General features: G+C 41.9%; 1 protein-coding gene across 3 annotated transcripts in view; it reads left to right on the top strand.

The window, feature by feature from the left end:
• Positions 1–21182, top strand: part of STARD9 (StAR related lipid transfer domain containing 9) — a 98952-nt gene that overhangs the window by 9850 nt on the left and 67920 nt on the right. For all 3 annotated transcript variants that reach the window (XM_081967578.1, XM_081967576.1, XM_081967577.1), the window contains exon 3: positions 6816–6932. In XM_081967578.1, coding sequence (XP_081823704.1) covers positions 6816–6932 — 117 coding nt within the window. The remainder of the gene's footprint in view (positions 1–6815; positions 6933–21182) is intronic.

Raw genomic sequence — 21182 nt, forward strand, 5'->3', positions numbered from 1 at the left:
CTCTCTTCTTTCCTACTCAGCAAGCTTAAGGTAAGGGAGCCAAGACATGTTAAATCAGCCTGCATGCAGGTGTGTTTGTGTCAGTGCTGCCCAGTGGTGGGTTCCTGCCGGATCGCACCGGATCGCGCGCTCCCTTTCGGCGCTAAACCCGGAAGTACGGTCTTGCCCCGCCCCTGGCGACGCGACGACGCTTGCCTGCGCTCCACCAGCTCGGCTGGGAACGGAGACGTTTCTCTGCTCAGCAATGTCTTCAGTGGAGTGGTGGCAGCCTGGCAGGCTGAGCCTGCGTCCCTTTCAGGCGCTCCGCTCCGCTGAGGAAACGTCTCTGTTCCCAGCCGAGCTGGTGGAGCGCAGGCAAGCGTCGTCCCGTCGCCAGGGGCGGGGCAAGACCGTACTTCCGGGTTTAGCGCCGAAAGGGAGCGCGCGATCCGGTACGATCCGGCAGGAACCCACCACTGGTGCTGCCTCTTGGCAACAGCCTGGATTAGTTTTTGCCGTTTTCTTGAAGAGAGAGACAGAGGCAGAGACAGAGAGAGGCAGAGACAGTGACAGAGAGACCCAAAGTCACCCAGCTGGTTTTGTGCCTAAGACAAGACTAGAACTCGAGATTCCCTGGTTTCTGTCCCAGTTACCTTAACTCTCTCTATGTCACTCTTTATTGTGGCTGCTAAAAATACAGTATCTTCACGTATCTTAGGACTGTTAGAAGTTTTGGTTGTGTAACATGCTGCTGTGCAATAGGCAGCTATTAAAATGCAGGTATTCACAAATAATCCTTGATATAATAATTGGAAGAAACGGAGGCTCAGGGGGTTTTTAGTTAAATGTTTTTAAAAATCTTTTAGGGGTTTAGGGGTTGGGGGGTGGGTGGGTCAGATCAGGAGCGATGACAGAGCCAGGCCACCAGGTGGGGTCACGAGCAGAAGGAGCGGAGAGGAGGAGGGGGGAGAGGATATCATTCCTATACAGGGCTCTTTGATTCCAACAGTCGTAGGGAGGGGCAGATACGAGGACAGATTAACAACTCACAGTCGGTTGGGAGACCGTGGGTGCTGGTTACACCCGGTCGCTTGTACCAACCCCCGCGTTCTAGGTGGTCAGGATCTGCAGGCCCAGGGCCTGAGGCTGTTGTTATGCAATGCGAGGTCCGTTGTCAATAAGGCCCCCCTCATTCATGATCTAATTTTGGAGGGGGAGCCGGACCTCGCGGGAATAACGGAAACCTGGTTGGGCCACGAGGGAGGTTTACCCCCTCGTGGAAATGTGCCCACCAGGTTACCAAGCATTTCACCAGCCCCGGGCCCGGGGAAGGGGCGGTGGGGTAGCAGTGATTATCCGGGAGGACTTAGAGCCGAGGGAGTCCACTGTGCCACAGACGTCCGGATGTGAATCCCTTGTTGTGAAATGGGGCCCTGGGAGGCAGTTGGGCCTGCTGATAGTATACCTGGCTCCCCGCCATACATCAGCGACCCTGCCTGAGCTCCTCGAGCTGATCGCATCGGTGGCGGTTGAGACCCCCAAACTTCTAGTGATGGGGGATTTTAACCTGCCATCGGTGGGAGAAGCATCAGAGGGGGTTCGGGAGTTCATGGCTTCCATGATAGCCATGGACCTGACTCAAATGATTCAGGGCTCGACACACGAGGGAGGTCACACCTTGGACCTTGTTTTTGTCTCTAGCCAGTGGCTGAGTGATCTGGGAGGAGTGAATTTAACCATCACTCCTCTGTCATGGTCAGATCACTCACTCCTCCGACTTGACTTCCCTGGTGCTACCCCTCGCTGCGGGGAGGCGGAACCGGAAAACACTAGATGGTTCCGCCCCAGGCGCCTGATGGAACCAGATAGGTTCCAGATGGAGCTTGGGCCACCTCCTGCAGCCCTGACCCGCCCTCGGGTAGAGGGCCTGGTGGCCGCGTGGAATAATGCGACTACCGGGGCCTTGAACCGGGTGGCGCCTTTGCGGCCTCTCCGGCGGCAACGATCCACCCTGGCTCCTTGGTTTACCGAGGAGCTAAGGGTGATGAAGCGCCGCAAGAGATGCCTAGAGAGTCGTTGGAGATCCTCCCGATCCGAATCTGACCGAGCACAGGTACGAGCCCATTTAAGGACGTACCTAGTGGCATTGAGAACGGCCAAACCCAAATATTGTGCCGCTCTCATTGCATCCGCAGAGAACCGCCCTGCCGCCCTGTTTCGGGTGTCCCGCTCCCTTCTGTTTCAGAGGCCGCGGGAGGCCCCTTTACAGGGTAGGGCAGAGGAATTTGGGAAATATCTGCAGGATAAAGTCGCTCAAATCCGGAAGGATTGGGTCCCCTTCAGTGGCCCAGTCGAGACGCCAATGGCGAGTCTTGAGAAACCTTTTTGGGAGGAGTTTGACTTGGTTGTCATCGAGGATTTGGACAGATTGCGTGGACGACTGCGACCTACCACATGTTTACTGGACCCGTGTCCCTCCTGGCTTGTACTGGCATCCTGGGAGGTTACACGCGACTGGCTCCTGGGCCTAGTGAACGCTTCGTTGGGTGAGGGGTCTCTTCCGGCCGCCTTGAAAGAGGCGGTGGTGAGACCCTTGCTCAAGAAGCCTTCCCTGGACCCTACGGAGCTGGCCAATTATCGTCCTGTCTCCAACCTTCCCTTTTTGGCGAAGGTTGTAGAGAGTGTGGTGGCTTCTCAGTTCCCACGACATCTGGAGGAGAATGATTATCTAGACCCGCGCCAGTCCGGCTTTCGCCCCGGGCACAGTACAGAGACGGCCTTGGTCGCGCTGGTGGATGATCTCTGGAGGGCCAGAGATAGGGGTTGTTCCTCTATCCTGGTCCTATTAGACCTCTCGGCGGCTTTTGATACCATCGACCATGGTATCCTGTTGCAACGACTGGAGGGGTTGGGGGTCCGGGGCACCATTTTGCGGTGGTTCGGCTCCTATCTCTCTGGCCGGACGCAACGTGTGTTGGCAGGGGAGCAGAGGTCGACCCTAAGCCCCCTTTACTGTGGGGTGCCACAGGGGTCGGTCCTCTCGCCACTCCTGTTCAACACATACATGAAGCCGCTGGGTGAGATCATCCGTGGTTTCGGGGTGGGATATCATCTGTACGCTGATGATACTCAGCTGTACATTTCCACCCCGAGCCACCCCAACGTGGCCGTTGAAGTGATGTCCCGGTGTGTGGAAGCCGTACGGGTCTGGATGGATGACAACCGACTCAAGCTCAACCCTTCCAAGACGGAGTGGCTGTGGGTTCCGGCCCCCCGGTTCAACCAGTTAATCCCATCTCTGGCCATTGGGGGCATTCAACTCGCCCCCGTGGAGCGGGCGCGCAATTTGGGCGTCCTCCTGGATGCCAGGCTGTCCATGGATGACCATGTGACAGCAGTGGCCAGGGGGGCGTTCCACCAGGTTCGCCTGGTGCGCCAATTGCGCCCCCTATTGGACCGGGACGCCCTACGCACAGTCACCCATGCGCTGGTGACGTCTCGCCTGGACTACTGTAACGCTCTCTACATGGGGCTTCCCTTGAAATGCACTCGGAGACTGGGACACCTCATGTGACACCTCTCCTGCGCGAGCTGCACTGGCTTCCTGTGGTCTATCGGGTGCGTTTCAAGGTCTTGATTACGATCTTTAAAGCGCTCCATGGCTCAGGACCTAGTTACCTGCGGGATCGTATTCTGCCCCATACATCCCTACGACCCATCCGCTCGCACAGAGAGGGACTTCTCCAGGTGCCGTCCACCAGACAGTGCCATGGGGCGGCGCCTAGGAGCAGAGCCTTCTCTGTGGTGGGCCCAGCCCTGTGGAATGACCTCCCCCCGGATATTAGGACCACTACTGACCTCCGCTCCTTCCGTGTAAAGCTCAAGACCCACCTATTCCAAATAGCCGGCCTGGCTCAATCATAACTTCATAACGCTCCTGATGGGTTTTTTAATTCAGTAATTTTATTTAATGGGATTTTAAATTGTGTTTTTTAATTGTCTTTCACTTATGAGTCTACCTCCTCCATGCACATGTATATGTCTTTGTTCTTTATGTATGTATGTTTGTCTTTATCTGTATTTTATCTGTTTTGATTGTACGCCGCCCCGAGTCCTTCGGGAGAGGGTTGCGGCTAATCAAATAAAATTATTATTATTATTATTATTATTATTATTATTATTATTATTATTATTATTATTATTATTATTATTAATTGGTTTCTTTGACTGGGACAATTTCTAGCCTAATAATACTCACATTCTACTAAAAGAATTGCCCCATGCCAACAATGTCAGAAAACAATTTCAGTTCTACAGTATTTCTAGGAGCCTAGCATATACATGCAGTGCTCAAAAGTTTTATTTGTCCAAGATCCAAACTCAGCTCCTCTCTGGCATCCTTTTGGGCCCTTGTAGCTCATTTTTTCCCCCTTGAAAGAGTTCAATCTAAGTTCTTGAAGTTTATCTTCCAAGTATGCTGCTGCGTTCCAAACATGGTGTTTTGCCATGAATCCAGCCTATTCAAAATAGAAATTTCCTCTGGATTCATATCCTCTTGAACTGGAGTAGACTTATTTTTTTCAAACTAGCTTGGTCCCTTTAATTCCGTCTGATAGCTTCCAGCATTGGGCAATGCATAAGGAAATTAAATTCCTACTGCTTCTCATGAGCAGCCATCACCCTTAATCTTAAACAGTGTGACATCAACTTAGAGCTATAATCAGATTTATCACTCTCGTCCAGAATGGCTCCTTTTGAGCCATTCTGTACATTTACTTCACCCAGGCAGACTCTAGTTTGGGTTAATATTCTTTTAGTTCTTTTAGTATTGAAACCATAATAACTTCTTATGTATTATTCTTTCCTATATATTCCATCACTATATTTTCTCTAGATACAATGATAATTACAACTTATAATGGTTCTATGTATTTCACACTGATGATTTTACTATTCTGTTATGTTAAACAATCATGTCATTGCCTTGTATAAATTGTATTATACTTTACTGTATTAATTTCTATGCCCCAAACTCTTACATTTTAAATTACAATTTGACTTGTATTATTATATGGTTTTATAGCTTGTTTTACTCTAATCAGTTGTGACTATCTTGTTTTGATGGTCAGTGACTGAAATGAAATGGCTGACTGAATAAAAGCACTTGTATTTTTCTTCTTCCAACAAATATAATAAAAGTGATTACAGTAATCACCCTATTAGATCAGGGCCAGTTTCCCTTCCGTAGAGGAAGGCTAAAAATAGAACTTAGACATCACCGCTACTTCCTGCTTGTAGTCAATTACATGCTGCCATTGATAGGCCTAATAAGTAGAAGTTTTATTATGGAGGCCACTTTATAAATATGGGTAGTCCTTGACTTACAACCATTCACTTAGTGACTGTTTGAAGTTATGATAAAACTGAAAAAAAGTGGCTTATGACTGGTTTTCATACTTACTTTACAACATCCCCATGATCATGTGATCAAAATTTGGGCACTTGCCAACTGGCATTTGTTTGTTTGTTTGTTTAATTTATATTGCTGCCTATTTGCCCATGGAGACTCAAGGCGGCTTACAGAATAAAAACCACATTTAAAACAATAAAAATTAACAAAAAGAATCAAATAAATTAATATGGTATAATACAGCAAAATCACCTCCCATCCCCTGCCCCGGCAACAGCAGATCACACAAGCCATTTAATGGGCTCCATCCTGCACTGTGTTCCCCAGGCCTGCTGGTAGAATCAGGTCTTCAGCACCTTCTGGGAGAATGTTAGAGGAGGGGCCATTCTAATTTCTGGGGGAATGATGTTCCAGAGAGAGGGAGCCACCACAGAGAAGGCCCTTCTTCTGGGTCTCAACAGGTGTATCTCCCTCAGGAATGGGATCTGCAACATTCCCTCCCCTCTGATAGGTTGAGTAGATGTGACTGGCAAGAGATGGTCCCTTAGATAACCTGGTCCCAAGCCATGAAGGGCTTTAAAGGTGACAACCAGCACCTTAAATTTGGGAACCAAATCAGCAACCAATGCAGCTCCTGCAGGAGAAGTGATACATGTGCACACCAGAGTCTGCACAAAACCATGCGGGCCGCTGCATTTTGCACCAACTGGTGATTCTGGATGCTCTTCAAGGGCAGCTCCATGTAGAGCGTGTTGCAATAGTCTACATGGGAAGTGACATGGGCATGAGTGACTGTGAATAGGGACATTTATGACAGTTACACTGTCCCAAGTCATGTCATCACCATTTGTAAGCTTCCCAGCTGGCTTCCAAAAAAACAAAGTCAATAGGGGAAGACAGATTTGTTTAATGAGAGCATGATTCACTTATTGACTGCAGTGATTCTCCTAACAATTGTGGCAAAAAGGTTGTAAAATGGGGCAAAACTCACTTAATAATTATCTTACTCAGCAATGGAAATTTTGGACTCAACTGTGGTCGTAGGTCAAGGACTCCCTTAATGGCTTTTGTCTTTCTTGAAAAAAGTTTATAAGAAAATGTAATACAAGTTGGAACTTGCAGATTGTGGCATCTTTTACGGTAGCTTAGGTAATAACTTTTCATCATGCAAAGGGCCATGTCAGCCTTTGAGAAGCATGTTGAGAATTATGCTGCATGTTTAAAATTGCAAAATAATTTTGCCAGTTAATATATACAATTTTTTCTAACATGAACTAAGATTTAGGACTTAACGTACATTTTTCCATCTATACGTGCTTTGGGGTTATAAAAATATAGTCTTCATAAACCATCTGTTTTATAATAAACCTTGAAGGTACAGATTTATGAAAGTGGGACCATCTTTTGTTTCTTGTTTTAAATTCAGGTAGACAACAGGTTCGAAAGTGTTTGGGGCACAAGGGAAAAAGTTGTGTCATTTGGTTTTGATTACTGCTATTGGTCAATTGATCCTGAAGATCCGAAATATGCATCTCAGGAAATGGTAAGCATCAATACTTTCAGTTCTTTTCTCTGTTTTGTGTTTTTGTTCTTGGAAATCAGCAAAAAAAAAATTGTTTGCAACTGAAATAACACTAGCAATGAGCAAATGGTCTCCCCCCCCCTCATTTTCAATTTTAATACTCAGAGATGTAGAGTCTTTTACCACTTGCTCTGCTGACCATAATTAATATACTAAATGTACAGATTCCTCAAGTGGACCCAATAATAGGGTATCTTGCCTGCTTTCTATGTCATGCTACAGTTGTTGACCCAATAGTTTTATAGTACTCAGTTATTCACAATACCAAGATGCCAAGCCTGTTCCAATATTTGGTTAGAAGCATTTCCAAGCATTTCTGAGATAGAATAGCTTCCTATCTTCATTCTGTGATGTCAGATTCTCACCAGCAATGGCAAAGTCATGTCATTCAGTCAGTATATAATGAAGGGATGCAAGAAAGAGAGAAAACAACGGACCAGTTCAAGCAGTGGGACTCAGCTGCTTCCTTCACCATTCTTTCCAAAGGAAAACCATAATTCAAACACTACCCTATCACCAATCTTCTATGCTACTTCTTTCTATATGGAGTAACCTTTTTGCAGGGATATGTCTCTTTTCTATTAACATCCTGCTTTGGGTTGTTGTGGTTAGCTAGTAAACTGACTTTGCGGGTAAAGGAGGCACAAGGGAGACAAGGCATGGATCCCATGTACTTCTGCAGAATTAGGCCAAAGCAAAGCATATCTCCGGTATGGCTTCTTTCAATGTATAAATCACTGCTACATGAGGATGTGGCATTTGAGTTGTGTCAGCTGTAAATGAGTACCGCCTTTCTTCAAATAGCAAACAAATATTCTGGGTAGTTTTCAATCTCAGGAAAAACGTATTTTTTCCTTCTCCATCACTTCTTCAGGTGTCACACACATGGCAGCATTTTTCTCTGCTTTGTTTCTTAGTTAGCTTTTTACTGGTGATGGTGATTGCTCATTGTTCTTCTTACCTCTCAGCACACATTTTGCAATCAGCTGCCACTGCTGTGGGATGAAGCGTGATACTTTGCCAGGATTAGACATTATTGGAAAATTATATTAAATGGAAAATTATACCATAAAATCACATGTTTTTCAAAAGCCACTCACTGACATCAGCTCCTGTAATAAGAGCCTGCCTCACTTTCAATGACTATTATTTGCTGTTTACTTATAGGCAAGGAGATTTGAAAGAGGAAGACAGGTTATTTATCTGTTGTGGCCCAGCAGGATCCGGTTGAGCTGCTGATAGACTTGGATAGCGAGGGTTCATTTGAGTCTGCCCTGGACGATGTGGAGGACCCTGTGCCAGGTTCAGATTCAGAGCAGGGACCAGAGGGGCTGGTTGGCCACCAGGAGGCGCCTGAGGCATGGAGCAGTGGGGAGGATCAAAGACAGTTTGTCCCTGATGCTAGAGTGAGAAGGGCTGAGAAACGTAAGCAGAAATTACGTAGGCAGGCTCATAGAAGATAATTCAGCTCAGGTGGTTGTGGATTGGCCCCTCCCAAGAGAGCTTATAGGTGAGGCATTGGGAGGGGACATTTGTAGGAAACAACCGTTTGAAATTAACATAAGTCTATGTCTTAGAGCGATGTTTGAATATCTGGTTTGTTTTTCTTGTACGTGAGTTATCTGGGCCCTCAGCCAAAGGGTTTGTTATCTTGCAATTAAACAGTGGCAAACAGCCAAGCCTGTGTTCTGGCTTGTTCACAGGCACAGAGAGAGGGGCTCAGAACATTTACCTGTAAGCATAGTTCTTTGAACTGCCATTATTCAGATAACTCACCTTGGCCTCAGTGTGACCTACAGATTTTATGTCTGTATTAGTTCAAAGAACAGAGGCAGTGGTGAAATCAAAAAACTTTTTCCTACCAGTTCTGTGGGCATGGCTTGGTGGTGGTGGGCGTGGTCATGTGACTGGGTGGGTGTGGCTATGTAGTCAGGTGATTGGGGGGGTCAAAAGACAGAAACTCACTGTAACAATGTCCTGCTGGAGCAGGGGGTTGGACTAGATGACCTCGAGGTCCTTTCCAGCCCTGGATTGCTGTGCTCTTTCAAGGTATCCTCTGAAGCTGCGTCTAGTGCCAGGTTTATGGTCCTTCCCCCTTTTTCCCTCTCCCTCTCTGTCTCTCTTTTGCAGCACCACCACCACCACACACACACACACACACCGCTTTTTAAAGCATTTCCCCCCTACCTATTTGCCAGAACTGGCAGGGAAAAATGCTTTTAAAAGTGGGGGGGGGGAAGCTTCTGACAATCGTGCACCTCAGCTGTGAGCCGCGCGATTGTCGGAAGCTTTTTCTCCCCACTTTTTAAAGCATTTTCCCCCTGCCGGTTAGCCCAAACCGGAAGGAAAAAAATGCTTTAAAAAGCAGGGGGAAAGCTTCCAACGATTGTGTGGCTCACAGCTGAGCTGTGTGTTCCTAGGAAGCTGTTTTTTTTTACTACCGGTTCACAGAACCAAGAACAATTGTCCCTACCGGTTCGGCCGAACCGGGCGGATTTCACCCCTGAATAGAGGTAAAACTTAATCCCACAACAACTATAGGATCTGGCAATAAGCTCCACTTTGGAACATTCCCACAGTGGTCTGTCGAAGTGCAAGAAAATCTATGAGCATTGAACGCGTATGTGTCTTCTTGAAGAACCACAGCTAGAGATAAACAGTGTGCTTGCCCTTTTTAAAAAAACAAACAAACAAGAAAACATGTATCATTCCTGCAAGCCATTAATAATAATTACTTTTCCATATGGTCAGCCCTGCTTGGCCAATTCAATCAGTGAGAAGCCATGAAGAAGTTATCAGGTAGCATTTCTAATCAATATAATACAGTATATGTTATTTACTATAACAGTAAAAAGAAAAGGAGATGGAATATTGCGAACTATTTTCAATATTACATTTGTATTTTATATTAAAAAAACAGGAATCAAAAGTCTTTTTAAAATAATGTGAATCCTTAACTACTGCTTAATGTTTGCTATTGTCATTAAATTAGCTGAAAGTCTTCTGATTAATATGATACAAGAATAATTTTTGTGAAAGCACAAGTCACTAACTGATAAAAGACATTTCCAAATAAAGTATCTATATGTTGACAAGTATATTCATAAACTATTTTATATAAATATATTATTTTAAAAACCTTCATTTGACACCAGAGAAATGAAAAAAAAGGGCTTCCCCATAGACTTTGCTTGTCAGAAGGTCGCAAGGTAATCACATGAGCTCAGAACACTGCAACCATCATAAATATGAGTCAGTTGCCAGGGGTCCGAATTTTGATCATGTGACCATAGGGATGCTGCAATGATCATAAGTGTGAAAAAATGGTCATAAGTCACTTTTGTCAGTGCCATTGTACCTTTGAACGGTCAGTAAATGAACTGTTGTAAGACAGGGATTACCTTTATTGTGTGATTTATTGACTATTATCTATCAGTAATTTCCACATACTATAAAAGTATTGGGAGTTCTGGAATGAAGGTACGACTTGAAACATTTCATTATATTCTGGAAATCATAAACATTCATTATGTTGTGGCCTGTTGGCCACCAGCCCCTCCTGTAGCCAAATCAGAGGAGGAGGAGGAGGTGGAGGTGGAGGCGGAGGTGGTGGCGGAGGTTGCGGCGGCGTGGGAGTCAGGGTCAGCGTCAAGGCAACCTGAGAGCTCTGAGGTGGAAGAGGGGATAGAGCTGGCGGAGAGAGAGACAGGTGGCGCCTGGGCCGTCCGTCAGCCCTCAGATGGAGAGTCAACAGCCCCCAGGTCTGGAGGTGGTTGATAAAGAAGAAGAAGAGGAATAGCTGGTTCCAATACCAGATGCGTGGCTGCGCAGAAAGCAGAGAAGAGGAGAGCAGTGGAAATCCATGGGCGATCCTGGAGAAGGAAGAGCCACCGCTGCCAGCGAAACCCCACCCTAGCTCTGGGAATAAAAGGCAGGGGGCGGAAATGAATAGATGTGGCAAACAACTATTCATCTTCCAGCCGTCCGGACCTGTTAGCCTGAGAGAAACTTTTTTGCCTGGCCTGCCGGCACTCCTAATAAAGGAATCTCTTGAATTTGGGGAACTGGGTCAGAATATATTAACATTTAAGAAAACATCTTAAAATATTGTTAAAGTGCATTTCAAAAGAAAACCTATTCTCTTTTTTTTACTCAGCTGAGAATAGAAAAGTGAAATCCAAGCCATCTGTTTAACATATTACAGCTTTTGCACAGACGTGATATTTTCCATTATGATTCTTTGTTAGAACTTTTTTCACCCTAGGGACAGAAGTGGATATTACTAAAACTAAGAACAAGATTTACTGCACACAAGACTTAAACAGTTTTTTAAAATTAAAAATTCATTAAAGATAGCTTCCAGATAAAGTTCATGTGCTTTTGAAAATGGTTTTTACAGAACTATTTGAAAGTTTAAATACATATAATTTTTATAAGAAAGAAAATGATTCAAAAGGTAGAAGCGGAGCTTTAGAAAAGGAATCAAAATATTAATAGGCTGATAGAGACAATCAGAAGACTCAGAGTTGATCCCTAGACCCATGAGATAGCAACCAAGTTAAAAGTGCTGTAGATCATTAAAATCACTTAAATATTTTGATCCATTTATTAGAAAGTATGAGCAACGGTTTGTGAATATTGTTCAGTCGGGTATAGTTAACATAAAACAGATTTGGAGCACCAGAAATCAGAGTTTAGGATGGTGGGAGAATTGAGATAATTCAGAATCAGTATGTGACACACAGGGGTGGGTTTCTATTGGCGTTGGTACCGGTTCACTGCACGTGCATGCGCAGTTCACTGTAAATTGTTCTGCGCATGCGTGAAGATCAGGAAAAACGAATAAGAAACATAATGGCAGCGGAGACTGGGGAACCAGTTTGGGGGCGTGGCCAGCCTGGGTCGCTGCCGGTTCTGCGACCCAGGCCAAATTACCACTACCGGTTCACCTGAACCGGTGCGAACCGGTAGAAACCCACCTCTGGTGACACGGCTCCTTATTCAGTACAAATTCCAAATCCTTTTTATTCACATTCAGTACTAAGAAATTGATAGAAATGATATGTAATATGTTTGGGGTAGGACAAAGCCAGAGAGAATCACTAATTTATAAATAAATTAGGCTATCTGTGATGGTAGTTGACAGTGGAACAGTATAAAATTCTGCAGCTTGATCATAAATTTCTATTCTGGAATAATTACTTCTGGAAAATTAATAACTCTAGGATAGTAAAATGGCATTTTGGGGGAAATATTCCAGAAAATACAAGGACACTCAACTAAGTTTAGACCAGAGTTTTGTATGCAGAGTTTTGTATGTATTGAATAGTGACCAGGTCTTGTTTCTGATCTTATTTAATTGAAAGCACATAGTGGCCAAGGCTGGACTGGGAGTAGTGTATATAGAATGGAAATGTAACCCAATTGATGTTGTCTTTCTTTGTACAATTGCATTATAATGAAAACTACTGCTTTGATCCAGTTTTTTTTAATCCCATAGCTGAGCGGGGAGATTCTGTTTTAAAAATGCAAACACATAGAAGAATTAGACTTCTTTTTCCAGTGAATGTGGTCCCTTTCCATATTGGATCAACATTTGCACATAAGCAAGCAAACAAATTTAGTCTTTGTGATGAATTGGGAACCAGGAATTGAAGGATGAAATCAGCTGCAAAGATGAGAAACAAAACTGAAAGCAAAGTAAGATGGAAAAGCAACCAGCAATTAGGAATGCACCACACTCCCATTTCAAAATTTATCTTGATTTGATTAAGCAGAACAGAATTTCTCCCTTCTAGTCGGGAATGATCTGGCCATATGTTTCTATGCAGAATCCCATTCTATCTGCTTTTGGCAGAAAAGTCATCCAAAATGGAAACAGTGTATTGCATTTTTAGAAATAATTCAGATTAAATTAGTTTTTAAATGCGCTTATTTGGGAAGAGACTAAGAAAATTACTGTAGAGGCAAGTGACTCTTTTCTCATAAAATAGTGATAAAATAGTGACCATTCAGCTGTTGTCATTGTTTCCTCAACTTTCTGAGAGAAATGCAATAAGAAAGGGTTTTTTGTGTAACTAATTGGATCAGTATATAATGGACTGTAGTAGGCGGAGGGGAATCTCTGAAAAACGGTTTAGCTGTGATACATTTCTTCTGCCAGTAACACAGCTGGTGCATTCAGAAGACATTTAAATGGCTTGGATTCTACATGAATAAGGTCATTTCTTTGGCATTAGTGATTTTATTCCCCCTCCAGAATTCTTGGCTTGAAGAATTGGTATATAGAATTAATTCTGTAGTAAGAGAAATTACAGAGTGGGGATAAAATTTATCCTATGCAAAGTTCACATTTGTTTTCAACTATACAGAGATGTGTCTATTTTCAAGCTGTCATCTGCAGACTCCATTAGAGATACAAAAGCTTCATTTGAATAGTGAGCTACAACAGTGTCTTGAAGACCTTCAGGTCTACTGTATATATTGGAAAAAATCAGTAACAGAACGAACCTGCAATCAATAAATTGTCTGTTTTGATTGACATCCATTTTATTCATTGGCTGAATTGTTTTGAAAGCGACTACAGATTCTTCTCAAACAGTACTCTGTCCTCTGTAAGAGAAAGAATTTAATTGAAGGAAAATATCAGACACAGAACCTAGATATATTTAATCACTGTGTGGGCTGATTGGGCTATTGTATTAGAAAACAATTTACGGATTAGGATATAAAGTAAAAAAAATAGAAAAGTAATTGAAGGAAGAATTATGAGAATGGCATCACTCAGAAGTATCAACCCAAAGGGAGCATGTGTTTTATAAATTTTCAGTTGGCGTTATAAGAAATTCTGTAGGGAGGTCTTGCTGCCCTTCGGAAGGCTACAAGAAGACTGGTCTACAAGATCTCTAGCAGCTGAAGGAGAAGCCAGCCTACCCAACCTTTGGAGGGCTAGGGTGGAACTGTTTACTGCAGTGGTCTCTGACACCAGGAACTGGTTTTGAAAGAAAAAATGTCTTCCACGGACTGGGTGTGTGTGGAGATGGTTTCGCCTGTAACCTACAACCTGCACATGCACAGATGAAGCTTCACTCGCTCGTCCCTGGTCTAGTGGATCTCCAGTGGTCAGAGAAGGTGGCAATCTACCTGGACTATGGAGAAGTTTAGCAAAACTGGTCGTCTCAATCTCTGGGTAGCAGCAAAATGGCAGGCAGTGCAGGAGTTATGAAGCAGCCACAAATTTGCCAAATTCCAATCCCATAGGAAACATAAATTCCAGATTTGGGACACATTCTGTAAATTAGCCCATTTGAAGTATCTTAGTTTAAAAATTGTTGCCCTATGATGCATTCTTTTAGGGCAACAATTGCAGATATGATCATTTTTATAGTATATAGATATAAATAATAAAAATAAGAATCTTACAACAGATTCATTTTTCATGCAGAGCTTCATAGTCAGGTGAGAATTATTACATATATGTACAATGCTAAATTAGAGATATTGTACAAGTGAAGAGAAACTTTTGAACACAGAATCTGAGAGCTGAGAATGCTTGAATGAGACAGCCTGAGAACTAGTAGTCAGAGGATGGCCGGGAAAATGTGTGCATGCATAATTCTTTTATTCAGCTTTTCACTTTTCTCTGAGGATAACGCTTAACATTTGTACAATTAAAAGAATTTCACGACTCTGAAAGGCCAATCACTATTCCCTCTTTTGAAGATGATGTGCTGAGATGAAGCAGTTTGATTAATCCTTTTTAGCCTGCTTGCTAGGAAAGTGAATTTATGCATAGCATATTCAGAGTTATATTGATGATGTTGATGATGATGATGATGATGATCAGCCTGGTGTTTGTGACTTTATTCATTTAGCCATCCTAAAGCTAACAGGATCAGATTCATCCAAATCTTGAGAGGAAATGCTGTTCCAGAAGGCAACTACTTGCAACTGAGAAGCCATTCTTTTGTGTCCCAAAAGAGCTGGAGCTGTCCACTTTGCCAGATCTTGTAGAACAGACAGAGGTAGAAGAAGCAGATATAGGTAGTCCCTCATATAATCTGCCCCTGTGAGATGTCTTTCAGGAGGCACTGTAGCTCACAGAATTGTAGTAGTGGTGTTATTTAGGTATATTGTGATATACACAAAACGGTCCATGTCATCACATTCTGGATGAACTCTAGGTGATCTTTGAAGGCAAGCCGAAGTTTAATATTTGAAAATCGTTCTGTCACCCAACCACAACATTATTTCCATTGGGTAAACTGCTTGAAGTTTCTTAGTAAGTGAAGCGTTTCATACATTTTTGAATGGATCCGTATCAGCCTGTTTGCTAATTAGCATGCATCCACGTTTTCAAATATATATTCCAAAAAGCTTTTTTATATATGCAGTTGTGTGATACATACCATTGTATATGCTTATCAGAACTTTCCCACAGGAGTTTATTTTGTGGAATCTTTAGTATTGTGATGGAAGAACAGAGAAATTAGAGTTCCGTGCATTTTTTTTTAAAACAAGGGACCAAAAAGAAACTTTGGCGTGTTTCCAAGTTCGCTTCATTTGTAGTTAGAGATTAGTTTTAACTCCAAAATCAAATTTAGCTCTTTGGTTCTATTGATTTACAATTTGCCTTTTGTTTTTATGTATAAGTGAATAATCTGATTGCCTTCAGGACACGAGTGCTGTAGCAATTAAAAACTGTTTCTTAACTAAATTCTACATATAATACAATTATTTGCAAAGTTATATCCATTATGACAGTCTTATTTTCTCTTAAATAGGTAACTGGTATCCATCAATAACACTCTGAGTATGCTGTTCTACAAATGAATGTTCCCCAAATAGCCCCAGGGCACTTTTCATTGAAATAAAATGTTTTTTTCTCCAGGATGTATTCCACATTATGTATACAGTGAACAGCTGAAATAACAACATTCATTGTTTATCTGGGAACTCTTGCTAATATGATTAGGGAAACCTCTGTGATGTCTCTCTCAATCTTTTCCTGGCATTATTGAGTTTCTTTTAAGAGAGAGAAAAAACAGCTGAAAGAATAGCTTTTGGGATATCTATGTAGGGTAAAGATACAGGTGGCCCTCAACTTACAACAGTTTATATAGTATCTGTTCAAAGTTACAGTGGTACTGAAAAATGTGAGTTATGACCATTATTCACAGTTATGACCTTTGCAGGATCCCCATGGTCATGTGATCAAAAGTCAGATGCTTAGTAATTGGTTCATCTTTATGATTGTTGCTTTGTCCAAGGTCATATGACCACCTTTTGCAACCTTCTGAGCAAAGTCAATGGGGAAATCAGATTCACTTAATAACCGGTTTACTAACTTAATCACCTGCAGTGATTCACTTAACAACTGTGGCAAGAAAGGTTGTAAAATGGAGCAAAAGTCACTTAACAAACTTATCACTTAACAAACTAGATTTGGGGCTCAATTGTGGTCATACGTTGAGGACTATGTGTATGCAATGATCACAATATTAATAATAATGAGGTATTAATATTATGGTGATATTTACTATATCTGTTTCCCATATTTAGCTGCAGTACCTTTTGCTTGCGTGAGGACAATTTTTAAGAGTTGTGGGGGAGATGTCTTCTCCCAATATACTGTATGTATTTTGTGTGAGGCTTCACTATGTAGCAGAGATTGGTGATAACTGGGTATATTCATGCAGAAGCTCTTTTTAATGCAAAATCCCCTTTAGAAACAAGTTAAAGCTTTTGACTGTACCATTTTCTGGGCCCTTTTAGTGATCTTCTAATTTGCAAAAAAGTTTAAGTTATGTAGATCTCTTTCTCTAATTTGCTTGTAAGAAAATTTACTGACCTGCAGTGCCATCTGGATAATAACACCAGTCCTGCCCTGGATAATTTTTGTTTCCTTCAAAAGCAACACTTATGAAGGTTAAAAATATAAATAAAGCTCCTATGCTTATGAGCTCAGTTTATGTGAAGCATCTGGTTATTGCTCTAGTAATCTACCAAAGTATTGCTCAAAAATTGCACCCTTGTTTATAATTATTGAAAGTCCATTTTTACTGCTTCTTCTTAAAAAAAAAACAACCCACAGGTCACTTAGAAAAACTGTCAAAGCATCCTAAAATAAAAACTGTAAAATAGAAAAGAGATAAATCCAGATTTTATCTCTTTCTCTATTACAATACTGGAAAAACGGGAAAGAACACTTCCACAGTATAAGGATTTTTTTTTTAAAGGTTAGCATTTCACAATAATTGATGAGACTTTCTTGGGTACGGATAGCTGCCCAAATATCGAGGAAGTGATTTTGGAGAAGCTTATTTTATTTTCATAATCAATTACCATTTCTTAAGCTAACACTTAACAGACAATAGTGGAGCCTCTCTTCTAGACACGGAGCCAATGGACTTTTCTCTAGATTGATCTATTGGAGAATAGACTCATTCTATTTCACGATTTCCTGTTTAATTGTGCAGAGAATGAGAAGCTGAGGATTGGCTAGGATTCCTGGTAGCGTAGCCAGTCATCTCTTTACAGGAGGAAGAAAATGCTGCAAAATGACCAGCCTCCCTTTTTTTCATCCTGAATAGAGTAACTTTACTTAAATAAACCTAGCGTCATAGCAGAAGTTTCTTCCTCTATTAGTGAATATAATGAGCGTCCCTGTGTTCTGGTTGCTGCTTTCTTTTCACATAGAAAGTCTTCAGCTGGGATTAATTTGGTATTCCTCGTGAGATTCACACGCAGAAAAGACCCTGTATTGATGGAACAAAGCTAGTACATTAGTCCTTCCTTCCTGTATTCGCTTTTTACCTTTTTAATAAGGGCGCCCTTCTTCTACCCTTCTTCTATAGCAGTTCTTTTCATGTTGCCTTTTATTATTTTGACAGAGGGATAAATAATTTATCTGATACCTTAGCATGTAGTTATACGCCAAGAATGTAGTTACATTCAAGGTTATAATTTAACTCCAGTTTGTTATTTTCTTTATGTATTTTTCTGACCAAATATGTACACTTTGGGCCATCAAAATATTTTTTGGGGGGGCTGCTTAAAGAATAATTATTAAACCTGTAAAATGTGGTATAAAACTTTGTAGTCCAATAGAATCATTTAATAGCTCCAAGTGTAAAATAAGTCAGATATAGAATGGTTACTTTTCTGGTACTTATGGCATAATCTTGATTTCTCTATCATTACAGATGTTACAGGATTAGGTTTTTGCTTAGCATTGTTATAGGTAGTCCTCACTTAATGATGGTAATTGGGACTGGGATTTCCATCACTAAGCACTGGGGGGTCAGAAAGCGAGACACGTGACTACACCACTTAGCAATGGATATGTCAGCATTGCCTATTGCCTTTAAGTAAATGCTGCACCATCATTAAGTGTGATGTCATATGGTCACCATTTACAATCTTCTGCTGGCTTCCCCATTGACTTTGCTTGTAGGAAGCTGCAGGGTGGGTTGCAAATGGCCATCACGACCACAGGATGCTGTCATTGCTGTGACCTCAAAATTGTGAACGGGGCACCTAGTGTCTGGATTGTAATCGTGTAATGGCAAGGACACTATGACTGTTGTAACTACGAGGATCAGTCATAGGTGTCACAGCATGGTCCTAAATTTGAATGATTGCTGAACAAATAGTTGTTAATCAAGAGCCATCTCTATTGCCACCTTAGCACTTAGACTTAGACTTATATACTGCTTTACAGTGCTTTACAGCCCTCTATAAGTGGTTTACAGAGTCAACATGTTGCCCCCAAACAATCCGGGTCCTAATTTTACCAAACTGGCAAGGTTTCAGTTTTCAGAGGATTTGCATTTTCTAAAGATAAATGTTGTGCTTTATGTATTCTCATATACATTATTTCTTGGAACAATTTATCAAATTCAAAAAACAGCAGAGATGTCTTTGAAGATATTTGTCTGTAGTATGTGATTTCAAACCTATTCCAATCCATAGATTTGAAAGTAATGTTGATTAAAATTGTTAGATACTTGCTCTAACTACAGTGGTTTCCACCAAGGTCCTCTGTTCCGGCGGGAACAGAGGTTTAATCCTATTGGTCGAAGGGTCCGACAGCTCCCTATAAAAGGGCTGCTGTCAGACTCAACCTTCGCTGGATTGTTCTAACTTGTTGTACTTAATAAAGAGCTGTTGTTACCGCTGAGCCCGTGTGTGCCTATCCATTACCCAATCTAACAAAAATTTATACTGTGGTAATCTCTATCGTTAATATAACATTCTGAATAATTGTGGGAAAGTTCTGGATTTTTCTTGTCATTCTCAGAATCTTCTAGCACTTTTTTATGTTGTAAGGTGGCAGAGAGTCCTGGTGTCATTTTACAATATCCATCCCTTCATCTCAAGATTCTTTAGCTGTCTCCATTTTGTGATCTTAGTAGGAAAAAATGTGAGAAATTCTTATGTGTCTTTCTTTTGGATTTAAAGTAGATTACTGTATATCAGAGGTGGGTTGCTGCGGGTATGGCCCGGTACAGCCGTACCGGTAGTGGCCGGGAGCAGCTGAGAGCGTACCGGTATGGTGGCTCTTTTGGCCCACCCACGCTCTATACCTGTTTTTATGGCAAACGGCAAAGTGCGCCTGCACGCACAGCGTGTGGTGCCTGCACGAGCCCCAACAAACAAGCTGGTTGTCACACAGATGGTGGATTGCACACGGGCGCACAGCACAAGTCAGGCCCGTGCGTGAACAGAATGCACAAGTGCGTGATCAGCGTACCGGTAGTGACAGTAAGAGCAACCCACCACTGCTGTATATGTATTATGATGACACACAAGGTAATAACTTTCTGTCTGTGGTCCTCCCATAAAAATTTCACTTAAAAGTTTCTTCAATTCTATTAAATTTTATGAGAATAATAAATGCCAAAAATACATTTTCATTACAGCCTTAACAACCATTAATTCACATAATTCAGTATTTTTAGATTTGCATATATAAATGATCCTGATTATATAAGTATAATTAAATAACTAATGACATAAATTGATTACACTAAATATTAATGTGATTAGTAATTAAATTAATATGTAATTTAAATGTATTCCCCTTTGGAATTATGTGATCTTATATGAGAAAAGCTCACATGATCACATAGTCTTAAATATTTAGGAACTTTATATGCCATAATCATTTAATGGAAAACTTACCCCAAATATAAAATGGCCCCACACAAAAGGAAAATAAGTCCCCTCAAAAATTTATAAACAACAATTAATAGCAATAGCAATTAATCTTTTATATCACTTCATAGTATTTTACAGCACAATCTGAGCAGTTTACAGAGTCAGCATATTGCCCCCAACAATCTGGATCCTCATTTTACTTGCCTCAGAATGATGGAAAGCTGAGTCAACCTTGAGTCAAACTCCTGGCTGTGGGCAGAGTTAGCCTGCAATACTGCGTTCTAACCACTGCACCATAGTCAGCCTTTTCGTTGAAACTGATCTTAAATATTTTCCCCATAATAATTGTACTTGTGTAATTTAATTCTAAGTATCTATACTGACATGAATATCATGCATATCCTGCATATACTTAATAGTTGGTGGACTATGACAACCCTATGTGAACTTGGAAAATGGTATCTAGATTGGAGTTCCTGGCATGCATAGGATCATAGAAGCAGGGAAGAGTAATGATCGATGAATTTAAAAGAAATAATGTATAGGTGGTCCTCAATTTGTTAAGTGATTTGTGCCCAATTTTACTTTTGAAAGAAATATGTTTTTTGTAATGTCAGGAATGGATGTCTGAAGAAAAAAAATGAGACATGAAAAAGGGGGGAGGGGAATGATACAGCAGAGGTGGTATTCAGCAGGTTCTGACCAGTTCTGGAGAACCGGTAGCAGAAATCTTTAGTGGTTCGGAGAACCGGTAAATACTACCTTTGGCTGACCCCGCCTCCATCAATTCTCTGCCTCCCGAGTCCCAGCTGATCGGGAGGGAATGGAGATTTTACAGTATCCTTCCCCTGCCATGCCCACCAAGCCATGCCACGCCCACCAAAATACACCCACAGAACCGGTAGTAAAAAAAATTGAATCCCACCACTGTCATATAGTAATAATAGAATGACTATAGGAAGAAAAAAGCACAATCCTGGAGTGGAGGAAGGGAAATCCTGCAAGATGGACTAAGAATGCATGGGAAAGTATTCATAAGGAAATGGAATG

This window comes from Natrix helvetica (genome assembly GCF_964273705.1).
Source record: "Natrix helvetica genome assembly, chromosome: 1".
Taxonomy (NCBI): domain Eukaryota; kingdom Metazoa; phylum Chordata; class Lepidosauria; order Squamata; family Natricidae; genus Natrix; species Natrix helvetica.